This window comes from Bipolaris oryzae (assembly GCF_000523455.1).
Source record: "Bipolaris oryzae ATCC 44560 unplaced genomic scaffold scaffold_4, whole genome shotgun sequence".
Classification (NCBI taxonomy): Eukaryota; Fungi; Ascomycota; class Dothideomycetes; order Pleosporales; family Pleosporaceae; genus Bipolaris; species Bipolaris oryzae.
Genome location: NW_006911280.1, coordinates 253,159 through 268,894, shown reverse-complemented (window position 1 = coordinate 268,894; position 15,736 = coordinate 253,159). Strand labels below are relative to the sequence as shown.

Here is a 15,736-nt window from a genome sequence, read left to right as displayed (position 1 = left end):
AAATCCATATCCTATCCATCTCCGACTGTCCACATGTATGTACGGATAAGGGGGGCGGGGATTCTCGATACGGGCGATGGTGGGTGGTGGCCTGAGGGACACCCCCCCACGCACCCAACGCGCGACCACTGTGAGCGTGTGGTATAATCTAGTGGGGTTGATGGGGGACTTGTGGAAAATTTAGGGGGAGGGCAACAGTGTTGGTGTTGCTGATTGTCGTATCGGGGCTGTGTGTAAGTTTGTTGGTGTTTTTCTTTCTGGTAGGTTGGCTGAAAGGGGGAGGTGGTGTGGCTGGTGCGGTACTATTGGTGGATTAAAAGGGGGGGATGATGTGGCGTTTGGGGGTGGTGATATTGGTTGTCCAGGTTTGGGGGTTGAGGGTGGGAAGGCGGATGGGGAGGGTATATGTTTGATGGGGGTACGGCTGAGAAAGAAGAATGGGGAGATGGGATTGAGAGGTTAGGAATTGAGAAGGGGAAAAGAGTGGTGGATTATGGAGACGGGTGTATGCGTGTGTTCCTGTTCGACTGTATGAATGGATGGGTTGAAGGGGTTTGGAGAAGAGATGGGAATTTGTAATAGCAGTGATTCAGATGGAATAGTAAGATTACGCATGAAGACTGGCACGTAAAGAGATGCATGAAAGGATATGGAACTCTGAAGAAAGCTTCGAGCTGATCGAAACACCTGATTCTGTCTCAACACTGCAGATACTCATAGGGACTTGCCAGGAACCCAAGGTACACAGTGCAGACAAAACGTACAAGAACACATCGATCCGAACACATCGATCCGAACATCCTCTCTGCGACGCACGCAAATATCCTGCACCGACATCTCCAATTTAGCACTATGTCGCCGCAAGCCTCCATCCACATCGCACACCGACTTCACGATGCTACTTCGAGATTGAACCTCCTCCGGAACGCAGGGCCGTCAAAAATCTGGCACTGCTTGCAGAGTAACCGAAGGGAAGAGAAAAAGGGCAAGGTTGGGTGGGTCAAAAGTACAGTGTGTCCAGAATAAAAAAGGTGTGTGAGTTTCCTGGTACGGAAAACGTCATCGGCAGTTGTAAAGAGCTCAACAACTTTTTTTTCGCGACGCCTCAAGTCTTGTTGGTTCTGTTCAGGCTATCTGGATGACTTTTCTTGGAGCCCAACGTCTTGTGAGGGTCCTATGCCGCGTAGCTGAAAGACTGAATGGCCATATGTGCGATGTGGCACTTTGACGGCACGCAGCTGGCTGGCATGAAGCGCTCGTACGCGACAAAGGAGACTGAGTAGTAAGCAAAGACGATGGGGGATTCAGTGCCAGTACCAGCATTGTCAAATATACCCTGTAGTAGCCATTCGCCCAGCAGTCACCCCATATCACTCTCAGACTCCACATTCCGCATGATCATCCTCCTCGCATCCTACCAATGTAGGAAGTCAACTCCTCGGACAAGAGCGACAAGGCGACCACCAAACTCTTTTCGCCCATGGCCCATCCCCCTTCAGCGAAAAAGCGCATGCCAGATGGGAAAAAAGACCTTTTCCATCCCTCCCTCCGCTCCCTGCCACGGCACCGTTCTCCGCAGACCATATCTGTTCAGGCACACCGCGCCAATATCCCAATGCATTGGAGTGATCAGCACTCGTTGGCCTGCGAATGCCATTGCAATTCCCCATTTCGGAATCACTAGGTGCCGTATTGGGTTAACTGGGTGTTGCGCCTAAATTGGGGGGCGGGATGAGCGCGGATCTTTTGGTTGGAGGGGCAAACCAATACAAGGTCGCTGGTTGTTGACTGCTGATATAGTGCTATATGGTCTGCACATATTCAGATATAGCTATATCACACTGGTTCTAAGAGCCTCGTTCAACATTTTGGGGTAGAAATGGTCAGGTGGTGTACTGTCGGTTTTGACTGCCGATGCGCGGTGTTTGGTTTTATTTGTTAAGTGGGTTTTTTTCCTATATGGAATGAGACGTGCAGGTGATGTGTGTGCTGAGGGTGCAGTAAGAGATGCAACGCGCGTTTGGAACAGCACAGCTGCCTTTGCCCATTGCGACAGATTGTCCTTTTACTTGTTTCGAGGATTGTTGTAGGTGCGGGAGTGATGTTGAGTGAGGCTGTTGTATACATGTGCTCAGCAGGATTGAGAAAGTGGCCATTTGCCACAAGTCGTAGTCAAACTCTAGGGGCATCGCGCTTCCCCGGAGTTTTTGCTTCAGTAGATCACTGCAGTTAGGATCGTCCTCTTACTAGGGAATACTGGTAAGATCCTTTGCTGACTGCCGCTTTCATGATGTTCGTCAGAGTCACGCCATGCTTGCCAGGCACGATAGCATCCAGGATTCATGCCCTTTCGGAACGGGATGTAGACGAGTAATACGAGGCAATTTCACCCTCACCTCAAATCGAATCTCAAGCCATGGTAATTGTCACTGCAAAAGGTACACTTTTATCGAGAATAGTGCCGGGTATATACTATGGTAATTGAGTGTCTTGGCGAAGCTGGGAAATATTTGCCGGAAACCCTGCAGCTGGCGTCTACCCCACATCCCCAGGACGGCATCAAGACCCCATGGTTTTTACTTGACTGCTGTACTGTACGAGAGTAGGCAAGGCCGAAGAAAAGAAGCTTAGCTTCGGAAGTCTTCTCGAAGACCCTGATTACGCATGGACGTCAGGGCCGATGTTCCACGAACCTGTTCTTTTATTGCAGATTTCCAAGGATGTTGTTTCAGGGGAGGGGTTGTCTCAGAGCAGCAGCTTGTATCCCAAAGTTGCAGTCGGTATGTGGAGATCCGCCTTAGTTGTGGAGGGATGCATGTATCCACGCTTGCAGCTTACGCGCCCCTTACTCTCCACAACTCCAGCATTTTTGGCGTATAACAGCGCCCTTATTGTCGAGTATAGTTTGGCGATGCTTGATATGCCCCCTCCTCCCCAGAAGCATTGTGCCAAGTACGTGATGCCGTTTGTCATGCCCGATGGAGTCGCATCGGCACGATCCTCGTACCAACTCATCTGATGTATGCCGGCCATACGGCCCCCTGATATTGCGAGGTAACAGTGGCTTGAAGCCGAGGAATCGGTCCAACGGCTCATCTGATTTCCGCATGAGATCATCCACAACATGGCAGCGTTGCGCCACATCGGGATCTTGTGACTCTGTAAAAAGCAAAATCAAAAGACATCAACGTCCAGGGAAGAAAAAAAGGGAGAACCCGAGAACGAGAGCGAAGATGGTAGCGACGGGAATTTGCATCGGAGAGAGACAAGGTTCGTTAAATCGCCTAGCTGCATGCGAAACTTGCAAGCCCCCTCGACAAAGGTAGAGATCCAGCACGTCTGATCTAGTGCCTCACATGTTGTGAATACGGCCGGTCGAAAGGCTAGATGTGGGTTGACAGACCGAGAGATCCGGGACTAAAGCACGCAATTATGATGAAGATAAAAAATACTGACAGGTGGGTAGGCGTGATTGGTCGAAAAAAGAGGCTTTGTTCGATAAAGAAAAAAACCCAGAAAGTCAGGTATAGGTAATGGACGAGCATGCTGCATTAGCGACGGATGTGTGGCATCCAGAAGTTCGGAAAGAGGAGCAAGCGTCCTGCAGGTGCTAGGGTCGTGCCGCTATATTTCCTTGGTACTTGGGTGTACCTTGTCTGAGTGGTAGTGTTTAGTTGCATGTTGCGCTGGCCTTTGCCCAAACTAGTCTTGGTCCCCTGGCAGCGCAGATGTCGTGGTGGTGGCCTTGGGGATGACAAAGCCACCAGGCGACATGGCTACGCAGAGTCGCAGCTTGTCACGATATCATCATTGCCTCAGGCCCAGGATGTCTCGGAGACATGTCCCACAAGGACATGGCGCAGCGGCTGGAGGATGATCTGAGTTTAGTAGATCCAGCATGGTACACTTACTGGCGTATGCGGTGATGCCGAATGTGACGTGCGCATTGCACGTAGTAGTCTGTAGTTGGACACTTGCCAAGTTTGACCAGAGCTGCTCGACTTGCTCCGGCGATGAAGATTGTAGTACGAGGCTGACATATGATAAGTATAGTCATCCAACGAGTAATGACGGACCGTCTTATGCCGTGCCAAGCCGAGTCCATACTGTTGTGCCACTGTTCGCTTTCTGCGGCTTGCAGCGTAAGCAGCCCTCGCTCGGGACGACCCTCCACAAAACGAAGGGCGAACGCCCTGGCCGGTGCACTGCAGTAATCTCCACTCGCCTTCGCCTACTCGAGCGCCACGCGGGAGACTGTGCGGCGATTGGCTGCGCTCGAGTATCCCCATTACACGTCTGGAGTCGCTGGATGTAGGCGTTCGCGGCTGACGCCCGCCTCCACTGTGCAGACATTCACTCGACCGGCTAAAAGGAAGAATCCTCAACACGGGCCAGAACGGTCATTCCACCCACCTTTTGCAACCCCTGCCCTTACTTACTCTACTGCAATCACCCTCCAAGCAATATCGAGTACCGAGATCTAGCAAATGACCGACGAAAGCGCACGATACCTCGAGGTACAACCGAGCTGCAGCCACTCAAGCGGCGGCTCGACACCACCAAACCCCTACCTACCACGTTCCCCACATCCTGCGTGTCGATCGTCCCAGTCGCTTCCGCTAGGTGTATACCAAGAAAGGCCCTCTACGTTGGCGCCGCATGCGTCTGCTGTATCCATCGACTAGTCCGCTGCAGCCTGCCATCATAGCCACCATCGCAACATGTCTCTTTCTGGCCCTAGTCGGCGGAGCCTAGTAATCTCCTTGGGGCCGTATTCAAACAAGATCCTGCACATTGCAAGCCAGCCTCACGCCAGCCGCACGCCATGCCCGAGATCTAGAGCGCCCATGTCCCTAGCCCTCTGCCATCCAACTTCTGTCTGTGCTATCCGATATCGCCTCCCCTCTCTCCCCATGACATGGGCAAGACGTGGAAAAAAAAAAGGTAATCAACCCTTTTCTGCCTGCCATCTTGCCAAGACCCAAGGGGAAAGTATAGCCTAGCCTTGTCCTTCATCCAAAAACCGGTTCTAGACGACCGCTTGCCGCGACGGGACGTGACGATCTGTAAGGACTCCACCCGCGCTGCTGCTCAAAGCCAGGCCGCCATTCCGAAGCGTAGCTTACTTGGTCGAAACCCGAACGACCAGTCAACGCGCTTGCATGCTCACCGTATCCCGAGCCTTTGGCACCCACGTTGGCTGTCTAACGTCACCACACGGCAGACGCAGCCTACCCCCCCTAATACTATGCGGTCCACAGACTATACTCTTCTCGCAGGTTTTTTGCTCTTCTCCGCGCGCAAAAGCCACGATTTTGTCACGGCACCCACAACTAAACCATCCCCCTTTTTTTCACTTTTCATCTAACGAGATAAAAAAGGCTCCCCTCGAACAAAGCCGAGACTTTAAAAATCAACCCTAAAATGTGGAGAAGTAGTATGTTGGGATGCGGCTTCTTGAATGAGCAAGACGCGGCTATGATGCATGTGGAAAATGTATTGGCGAGATTGATTCGGCATTGCACCTACATGGCACTACCGTAAGGCACTGCAGTGGCACCGTATTCGGACCTGGATTTTCCTGGCCCTTTGCACTGGATCCGGGGCTGTTGTAGCGGAGAGTAGGGAGGATACTCCGGTGCTGAGGTGTGCCAGTGATGAGTGAGGCTTGCAGCTTGCGTGTACATGTCTGGATGCATGATGGGTCTCGTTTCGGGTCGACCATGTATGTACGTGCTTAGAGTTGAGCATGTTGAATGCTTCTTAACACCCCGTGTTAAGGCGATATATGGTTCATGCCATGTGTCTGCATAAGATTTGGCAGCCTTGTGAACACGCACAAAGAGCGTATTCCGTCTTCCCGTTGCTTCTTGCAAACACTGAAAAAAAACTCTGGCATCACTGGGCTGCAATTGGCAATTCTTTGCGGAGGCCACGACCACACTACTGTTTGTGATACAAAAAAGGCCCGTCCCCGTCAGCCGTGATCCGTTGATGCATGGCCTTTATAGCAGATATGCTGATCGATCACAAGGGTTCTACACAAGCACAAGGGTGTGGGGGCGTTGATCCTTTGGCCCATGTGGGCGATATTGCGGTAGCTGACCTGCATGTTTTCCGGACTCCAACGGCAACACAGTGTCGGCCATTGCAAATCCCACCGAGTCTCAACAGATCTGGGGTGCATGACAGAACCAAATATGTCCTTCCTTGTATTTACCTTTGAGAGCACGCGGTAGACGGGGCTTCTGCAACTTGGTGTATGGTCCAGCGTTTTACTTTCTTCATTCTATTTTCGTCCATGTCCTTAACAGGATGCAAAGTCCCCGGTCCCCTCGCGGGCATACGTCGGTTTCCATGCATCGCTAGACTGGAACTCTTATAGCGAGATGATGATGGATGCGGACGTTGTATCGCTCAACGGTCGATGTGAAAGATGTCTTTCACCCAACATATGCAGTATCCCAAAACGCCCGCAAGTAGCTGTCCTGCAGACTTGGTCGAAAATGGAGAAGGAAAGCTTAGCTTCGGCAACCTCGTCTGGCTCTCGAGGGTCGGGTAGTTGGGGCTTTGCGATCGGGAAGCCGATTATGGGCCGGTAAGACGGTAGCGCGAAGGAGCGTGACGTGACTCAGGGGTCAAGTGGATGGTCGACAATGCTAGTGGGAGGCAAGTTCTGAGTGTCATATGCCCAAGTGCCGGCGTGTTCCGGTACGTGGCTACTGCTGCAAGCAAGCGATCCTTGTGCCGCTCTCGGAAAGCTCTTCATGCTTTTGCTGCGACTACTCGATGGTGTTGCGAAGCATGGTTGATGTGACAAGATACAAGACTGGCTCTCTTAGTGCCGTTCAGGAGACCAAAAACCTGAGTGTGGAAATGGTTGTAGTGATGTGTTTGTTGGTGTTCCAAAAGCTCCCCCACCACCCGAAGGAGTAGGTACAGTAGATTGTTAAAGTGCTCATGTTGATTGGCTCATCCATTGATACCGCGCAGTCGTCAGCACCACACGCAGCCTTTTGGTCCGCGGCGCACTAGGTCGAAAAAACGGCGTTACTGGTCCTTCTCTGAGAACTCTCATGCATTTTAGATTGTGGAAAAGGGGGTGTTTCTTTTCGGTGCCTGGTGGTCATGTTTGTGTTAGATAGATACACCGGACGACGTGTACTGTGTAAGTAGATATGGTGGGATACAGGGGTCACGCATCTGAAACCCTGATCCCAGGTATAACAGCGCGTGAGTGAGACATATGGACAGACTTGCTCAGGAACACGGTGCGACTACACCGTGTGATCATAGTAGCTATGCTATTGTTGATCCTCTGGCATGGCACGACACCTTACTGCAATTGTCAAGTAAATCTTCTCTCACCGTGGCTCCGTGTATCAAAAGCATGCACGCACACGCTAACAAGCTGTATTTTGAGTTTTTGTGATTGTTTTGCTCAGGATTGCCTGATCACTAAGTGTGTTATGGAACTAAATTCCACCATATAGTGGTACTATCGACGAACTTCTCCAAATGTGTTCTAGAAGCGAAGCAGCAGCATCATCTGCCGATGGGGGTATAATGAACAAACCAATATAGCGGAATCGGGGGTAGATATTCTCAGACCGGTGAGAATACGGAAAATCCGCAACGAATATTGCCCTCCTTGACAAGGAGGACCATGGGTATGTGAAGTGAAAGATGTTGAACAACATGGTGTAGCGGGAAAGTTTGGTATCGGGAAACGCCTTTCCGTTCCCCCATCGCACCGAGAGCGTAAACAACAAACGTGTCGAAATGCAGAGACAATATTTTCAAAACGCCCGAAATCATAATACATAAACTCATAATACACCACCGCTAGATGTGTGTGCCCGATCCGTCAAACGCCAAGCAAGCCTTGTGCGAAATGTCTGTGCACCGGGAGAAAGGAAGGATAAAGAGAGCACAAAGTGTGTGGGGAAGCAAGCATCAGAGCATATCGTAATGCCACCGAGGGAAACCACTGATCGAGATTGCGCCTCGGCCAAGAAAATGGTGAAATAGGTAATTGGAATCGAAGGGAAAAGATGCCATCACTGATACGCGTGGTGGCGGAGCGGAGTACGGCAACATAATCGCGAAATGATCCCGAGATGACAAGGGTCGAGGATGGCGCGAAGCGAGCGTCGAATGCACCTCAGAGTGCCAGCCCGGTGCCGTCGCCGCTCCAACGGTAGAGACTCAACATTTCCCTTCGGCGTTGTTGCGCAAGTTCGGCATGTTCGTCTATGCCGCGGCCACGCACTTGCTGCAAGGCAGAGCGCATGACTTTTCGGAAATTTCGCTGTGAGATGATTGTTAGCATAAATGGTCGTGTTTGAGAAAAACTCCGCTTGGCTGAAACAGAAAGGAAGGCTGATTGCGTAACGAGAAAAGAGCAACAAACTATCCGGAGCGCTTACCTGGTACTCGGTATTGAGAGTCACAATGCATGCCTCGTGTGCACGTACTATGACTTCGCACGCACGAACTATCTTGGGGTTGGCGTCTCCTTGGAGTTTGTCGGCGATGAGAAGCAATAAGAAGCTTCCTTGTAGAAGGTAGATCCCGAAGAAGAACGGCATGAAGCTCAAATCAGGATCCAACTCAAGGACCTCGTTCAATGCCTCAGCTGCATGGACCGCATGGCCGGTAGCATCCACAAAACTCTGCGAAGAGATCCAGAGGTCGTTATCATCCAGAAGCGAAATGGGATCCCACTTCCCGTTCAGCAAGATATGCAAGGTGTGCATGAGGTGCGTGCCATACGCCTCCACAATCTTGGCGTGCAACAAGTTCTCCTGCGCTCGGGATATAGACGAATTGACAGATCGTACCGAGGGCGTGCCAGGATGCACTGATTCCTGCTGGGCCTCCACGTTCGCTTCATGGACTGCACGGTTCCGAAGTTCTTGCAAAGAATGGCCATAGGCGACAAGCTGCTGACTGATCTCTACTACATGGTGTTCCCAGTCCGTCTTGGCTCCAAAACGCGGGTGATTGCGGGCATGGTATAGATCGGTAATCTCTCCAAGGATCGTCATCAGAGGAAGGAAAAATCCGAAAATGGAGTGCCCGGTGCACTCGAATATAGGCCCTCTTCGGCGAAATGTGTGATCTGAAAACGATTGAGCGGAGTCCTCGAAGAATTCCCCAGATTGCCATACGTTATCGTCAAGCGGCTGCAGAAGCCCGGAGCATTCCACGTCCAATAAAGAGAGCGGCCGGTTGTAGCATAGGGCTAGGTGGCTACAGATGGATCAGCACTTGTCGATTTGGGGAACTTGGCTGATATGCCATGATGTCGACAGCATGGTTCCAGCAATGTTTCTTTGTTGGTGCCACGGGCGACAAAGATCAGAAGGCTTACCGATCAACGGTGAACAAAAGCCACCATATACGTCTACGCTCTTCTCTTTGCTCCTCAGTGCATTCTATGGAAGAGTGTTGGCCGTTCGGGTATGCTCCGCGCCCATGTTCGGCACGGATATCTGCCGAAATGTTTTCGTCGTTGGGTTCGGGTGGAGGCGTCACAGGCACTTCTTTACCCAACTTGAGCTCTCTGGCCAGTGACCATGCTGCGTTCCACCAGCGTAGTGACGCGGCCTTGTACTCGCTTGCTGAGATGACAATAGCCAGGTGCATGTAAGTCACTACCTCATCAAGGCCGCCGCATGCTCCCGCTGTAAAGCTTTGCGTTAACACTGGAGAATCTAGGACTTGAACGGTGAATGTCGACTTACGTAGACCTATATCGGATTCTTGAGTTGGCATTCCAAAACCGTCCATGGTCACACCGTCAACCATGTTTCCAGTGGCGAAATTTGTAGGGCCACTATCCGGGCTGCCTGGTGTTTGATGTACCAAGGGCTTCAACAGACTGATTGTCAGATTGATCAGCTTCTCGGAAAGTTGACTCCGTGCAGACGGGGATGAAGATAGATAGGGCGACTCGCTCGTCAAGCAACCAATCCATAACATGCTAGCTAGCAGTGCTGGGCTGCACACCCTTGGGTTATTCGTCCTCAGAAACGACCGTTTTCGGAATACGTAACCAAGCACGTAAGGAGATACGGGTTGCATGAACGCGGACGAGGAACTCTGGAAGTAAAGCTCGAGTAAGTCGCAAGCCAATGAAATTGGCATAATGTTTGCCAGGTGCGGTACCAACGGCTGCAAGACTGGGTACCTCAATTGTTGAGAGTGGCCTTGATGTGGCGCGCCCGAGTACATGGTAGTAGAGGGAGAAGGCAAAATCCAACCCGGTGAGCCATTGGCTGGGGACTGAGGCATGTAGCCCATATTTGGGGGTTCTTCTGGCATTCCAAAGGCGCCTGGCTGTGGCTGTGTTTGTGCATGTGCACTCTGCGGACTCATCATGCTATAAGGGCTGCCTGAGTACTCCATAGCATGCCCGTGGGAAGAAACGGCAGGATGCATTCCTGGTTGCATCACCTGAAGTGGTGGTTGTTGGTAGGCAAGGTTTCGATGGTACTCCATGGATGCGTACTCTGGAATGGAGTGCTGCATTGGCAGTCCTTGGGTCTGGATGCGAGGCGGCTGCATAGGCTGCATGGCTTGCATGCCGTCAGCCATTTGGTGATGCATGTCGCCTTCTGGGATTGTGTCAATGGCGTTCAGGCTCATGGTCCTGTTCGGGTACATGGATGCCGTGTCCATGTCGGAACTTGTGGTTGCAATACTGGCAGACCGTGCCGGTAGGTCGGAACGAGGTCTCTGGCCCCCTGGGAGTTTAGGACTGCTACTTGGAATAGATTCCGCCGTCTTGTCCGAGGGCTGTGGAGTGCTGGACTCTTCAGACTTGACCGTACTGCTTCCTGCGGCAGCGGCTGCGGCAGCCTGTTGCTGAGCGATGTCTTTTCGCGATGCTTTCCCGCGCTTCTTGCGCTCACGGATGTATTCGCAAGTCAGACCAAATTCTGGTGTTTTGTTAGTGAAACTGTCAGACGTGGTAGTGGCAGGACATGGCCGGCTGTGCTAGGTTCCGACTAAGACGCCTAGCAGACGCCACAGTAGAAAAGGCCGATCACGGTGCCAGAATATCCCCAGACAACTGCGGGGTTCACTGCCCCGGTCCACGATTCGTTGCAACGTACCTATACAATGCGCGCACTAACCCATGGATTAGTTGACTTGGCTCTAGTAGTACATGTGGGACGCTGGTAGTTGTAGTAGTGGTAGGAACTTACAGACTGTCTCCCATCACACTTTGTTCGCAGTTGATTACACTGGTCGCATGCCCGACTGATCCTACGTCGCACCGGCCCCGACGCAGAGTTGCTGCGGCCTGATCGTTCGTGAAGCATCTCTCGCTGGTGTCGTGGGGCCAGAGGTCCACTGGCGTATGGTAGTCGATGATGGGGCTTGATGACGGCTTTCCCGTTGGGCAACACATGCCGGTTGTGGTGGAACTGCAATGCGGCGTATTGCGAGGGGTGGGCCATGGATTCGAGTGAGGAATGTCCCATGGGGTCCACGGCAAGATGGTGATGGTGATGTGGATGGTCGACTGCGTTGGGCGAAGGGACATGGCTGAATGCCGGGGGGTACTGATGGAGATTCGTGGAAAGCATAACTGCGTTCTAGCGTCCGTCTCCACCAAACTTCCACCACTCGAGAGAAGAGGCTGAGGAGTCAATAGTGGCAGCAAGGGATTGAATATGTCCGTAGGGGAAGATGTGATGGGGGGCGGTGGAGAGAGGTGGAGAGTTGTTTGGCAGGGCTAGAGGGTTGCAGCGCTGAGGGGCGGTTGTGCTGTGAAGGACGTCCAAAAGATATGCAGGTCAGTTGTCCAACCGTCTTCTTTTGACTACAGCAGCGGGCCAGGGTTACGATATTGCAGCCGGCTACCACAGTGGCCGCTTGATGCTGAGCCTTAGTGGAGGCAGTGGGGTATAATAGGTTCTGTCCACTGCGTGGCAGCGCAGGAGGGCCTTCATACCGAATCGACATGGGCAAACCTGTCGCTCCTCCGGGCCCAGCTGCGTCGTGCGTCAGAGATGTCTCTGGCCACATGCTGCAAACGAGATGGGCAGCAGGGCAGGTTCGTGCGTAGGTGCGTCTGGTGGTCGAATGTGGTCAAGCTGGCTTCCGTTCCCCCATCCCCAGTTTGAGCAATTCACCCCTGCCAGACCCTGGTCTTGCAGCACACCAACACTCGAGGGCGAGCACAGTCCACCAAAGCCGCTGGATCGCCGGTGCTGCGGACGTGAACGCGGACACATGCCAGAACGCTCGCCGCGGGTTAGACTGGCAATCAAAAAACCATATTGGCTGATCGGTGCCATCCCGACCCTATATGCGGCCGACTTAAGAAGGGTAGTGTACCGATGCCGGCTCAACAAGTACCTCCAAGTACCTGTCCGTACCCAAGACCCACCCACCACTATAGCATGGCCCGTTTCCCGTTGCTGAGCGATCAAGGGCACCCTGGGATGGTGATTGGCGAACCCAGCCCGCTCAAACTGCGTCCGTTGGCACACGAGCCGCTCGCAACACGGGACCTGGCAGTCTCCGCCACCGCCCAGCCAGCAGCCAGCAGCCTGCCTGGATGGAGACGCGACCACCTCTTCCTTTGGCCGCAGCCCCCAATGGGCCCTCCCTGGCTCGACATGCACCCTCAAGCCCAGCGCTACCCGCCTCGATGCCGGTCATACTGCACCCTGGTGACGAACCCGCCGCCCATCCCAACCTGCGCTGATCGTCTCCATCCCATCCCTCTCCCGCCGACCACCCCGGAGATGGGCCATGGACCGTCAGCTGGAAATGCTCAAGACTCTCGTCTCAGACGCATACAAGCCTCTGCTACCAGAGTTTTCACAGCACGCTGCAAGGGCCGTGGACCAGGGCCATCCCCATCACAATCCGCCTATAATCCCTCCCAGGAACCAAACACGTAGAGTGTGTCCCTTCATAACACTAATGCATTTCCACAGTTACTCCGCTAATGCATCTTATGAACCCCGTATACCAGCCTGGACAAATCCGCCCCACCGCTAGAGCCAGACTCGAGTTTGCCAAGCCTAAACCTGGAAAAACTCCCATGTGCATGTGTTGAACATCATTACATCTGGATATAGCACATAGTGCTATGGCGCCAGCTCAAAGGAAAAACCGGGCAACCACAGCTGCTGCATGTGTGCCACGTCTGTTCCAACCTGCTGAAAGATGCTCCAAAGCGGGCCGTGTCAGCAGCGTTGCAGGAACACCCCATCGACTTCACGGTGCAGGATGCTCCGCGCTACTCAGCAGGGCGAGTGTGTATCCGTTGTTCGGTAACGAGGGGGCCCCACCCCCGAAGAGGCCTTGTCGAGTTTGGCTGCAGTTCCAGACCTTGACACCGTTGGCTGACAGGTTCCAACTGTCGACGTTAGGCGACAACGCTGTAGTATCTGTGGATCGCCTCGCATCCTGCCTGCTGGGCTAGTGCCTCCAGTGTTTACCAAGCACCACAAATTTAAATTGACCTGCATCGGTCGCCACAACGACCCGGATTCGCATTACAATGTCGGACCGTTGTCCAAGCGGCTAGAAGTATTCGCAGCAATGTCACGCTGAAGCCTTTTGGGGAGGTTTTTTTTGGTCATCGACACGAACATTGTCTCGAGATCCTGCAAGAAGGATTTTCGTCTGATCTGGTCCAAGTGATTTCCATCGTGAGTCACTGTAACGTGATGGCATCATTTTTAACCGCCCAAACAACAAGGCACGAAAACCATGAGCAACGCGTTTGTCCCCTTTCGCCACTTATATCGGAAGAATGCAAGCTAGTAGTGAGGCCTCCAAGACTCGTCTTATCAGGCCATGGCCTGTTTTTTATACCAGTCTGGTAATCAGATTCGACGACCGTCATTTGAACTTGCGGGAATATGCTCAAGCATGGCACAAATGCGAGCCTGCTCGGCGTTGCCGATTGCACAGGGTGAAAACAACGCGTCCCAACATTTCACCCTTCTATCTTTACCGTAATGGGTATGCGTAGCTGCAGTGATGTGCAGACATTCAACACATTCGGTACTACGATAAGCTATGCACTCAGTTCATGCCCCTGATCTCATCGTGACTGTGATGACTGTTGATCCGGTCTTCATTGACAGAAAGCAGGCCAGCCAACTGCAGTCATCTGCAGTTTACTTGTGTTCGACAGTCGACTGCTTAGCTACCATACACTTGACAAGAGACCCGAAAAAAAGAAACACGAAACGCCTCATGTCATAGTCTCTATGTTCTCTTAATAGTGTGCAGCTCTATTATACCAGTACCACAATTGTTTCACTCGTCGTTCAATGAAAATCTGTCTTTATCACTCATGCTAAGACGTGATTAAGATAGTCTGACAAATTAGTCCCTGTGAGTAATGCTGAACGACTACCGCAAACATCCTATTGGGTCTGATTCTCCGTCGCCTGTCCACTTTCGATGTCAACGGATTTCGTGTAAGGCAAAGAAGGGTTTCCTAGAAAGACCTATACTCAGTCTCTTACCACGTCAGCAACAACATGAAAGTGATCAAAAAAAGAACTCCCTGGAAATAGTATCATGTGCAGTGTAACACAAGATGCAGTGAAGCTTCTATTCTAGGCCAGTCGTGGCTAATCTCGTCTGCATGAAAGGTGTAATCAGCGAAAGTGGCCTTCAACAAGGATTCGTTTGCTCTTCACAGAACGGAGTGAGAAAAGGGCTATCAATGGAAATGGATGCGGATAAAACGAATGCTTCCATCGGTAATGTTTCCTCTTTTAGCTGCAAAAAGCAAGCACAGTGTCTTCAAATATGTTAGTGACAACAAACAGCAAAAACTCCAAACACCTGTCTCGCCATGGAGTCGCTGAGAATGCAGCTCACTTGCGTTGCTCCCTTTACCAATACCCATACACTTCGTGGAAAATTCGAGGTCACGGATGTGAACAATGAGTGGAATCAACGACGCTTCTCGCTGATCTATACATTTAACAAATCTATTTATCATAATCACTATCGATATTTCGATGTATAAGACCTATACACAAACCTCGGTGATGAGTTGACATATTTACTCCTGATTCTTTCAACTTGGCTTTCAGCCTAGTTTCATCGTGACACTCGAATACATATTGAATCCATGCTACGACTATGGATTCGTATCACGTACGACTATGGCAATAAAGTTGGAATTGGATTTTCATTGACGCTGAAGGTATTCTCACATTTTAGATAGCAAGTCGAAATAGTATTGCAGTAACAATCACATCATCCATCTGGCATTGCAAATCTTTTTGTTTCAAAAAAAGAACAAATACCTCTGCATTAAAAGACAATTACCAAAACACACACAGTAAAGGGGTTTGAGTTGCTCTTTTCGATGATTTTTGTAGTAACAGACTTGAGGTGCTCCTACCACAGCAGTGCAGCTACCCAACACCAGTCCTGCTAGTTTTCAACATTCTAGAACTATATGACCGTAAAGAACAAGGTTTTCTGGATTCTCCACGATATCTGATACTATTGGCAATGGTTTAGATATCATTTGGGTTACCATTGCGATCCAGTCACTTTAGCGCACCGACAGATGACAACACGCCGACGCTAGATTACCGACGGGCCGCAAAAGATCACCACAATTCGTATTGCTTACTGCTGCTGCTTTGACTCAACAAACTAGGTACGTCGTGTCTTTCTAATACAACCTCCAATTTCAATCACTGGTTACTTTTTAAACGCCGGGGCGACT

General features: G+C 51.5%; 3 protein-coding genes across 3 annotated transcripts; 2 read left to right on the top strand and 1 right to left on the bottom strand.

The window, feature by feature from the left end:
- Positions 1-8,164: 8,164 nt before the first annotated feature.
- On the bottom strand, positions 8,165-11,600 carry COCMIDRAFT_81700 (uncharacterized protein; the record flags this gene model as incomplete). The annotated part of the gene is made up of 6 exons (XM_007684738.1): positions 8,165-8,311; positions 8,430-9,255; positions 9,377-9,689; positions 9,750-10,946; positions 11,124-11,139; positions 11,217-11,600. The coding sequence occupies 6 exons, from the start codon at positions 11,598-11,600 to the stop codon at positions 8,165-8,167; spliced, it is 2,883 nt and encodes a 960-aa protein (XP_007682928.1).
- A 377-nt stretch (positions 11,601-11,977) lies between these two features.
- COCMIDRAFT_21945 (uncharacterized protein) lies at positions 11,978-12,926 on the top strand (the record flags this gene model as incomplete). Its single annotated transcript, XM_007684642.1, has 2 exons — positions 11,978-12,070; positions 12,276-12,926. 2 exons carry the CDS (start codon positions 11,978-11,980, stop codon positions 12,924-12,926), a joined length of 744 nt encoding a protein of 247 aa, XP_007682832.1.
- A 669-nt stretch (positions 12,927-13,595) lies between these two features.
- COCMIDRAFT_81573 (uncharacterized protein) lies at positions 13,596-13,859 on the top strand (the record flags this gene model as incomplete). The annotated part of the gene is made up of 1 exon (XM_007684737.1): positions 13,596-13,859. A coding segment is annotated over one exon (264 nt), but the record flags the coding sequence as incomplete, so codon positions are not given.
- Positions 13,860-15,736: the final 1,877 nt, after the last annotated feature.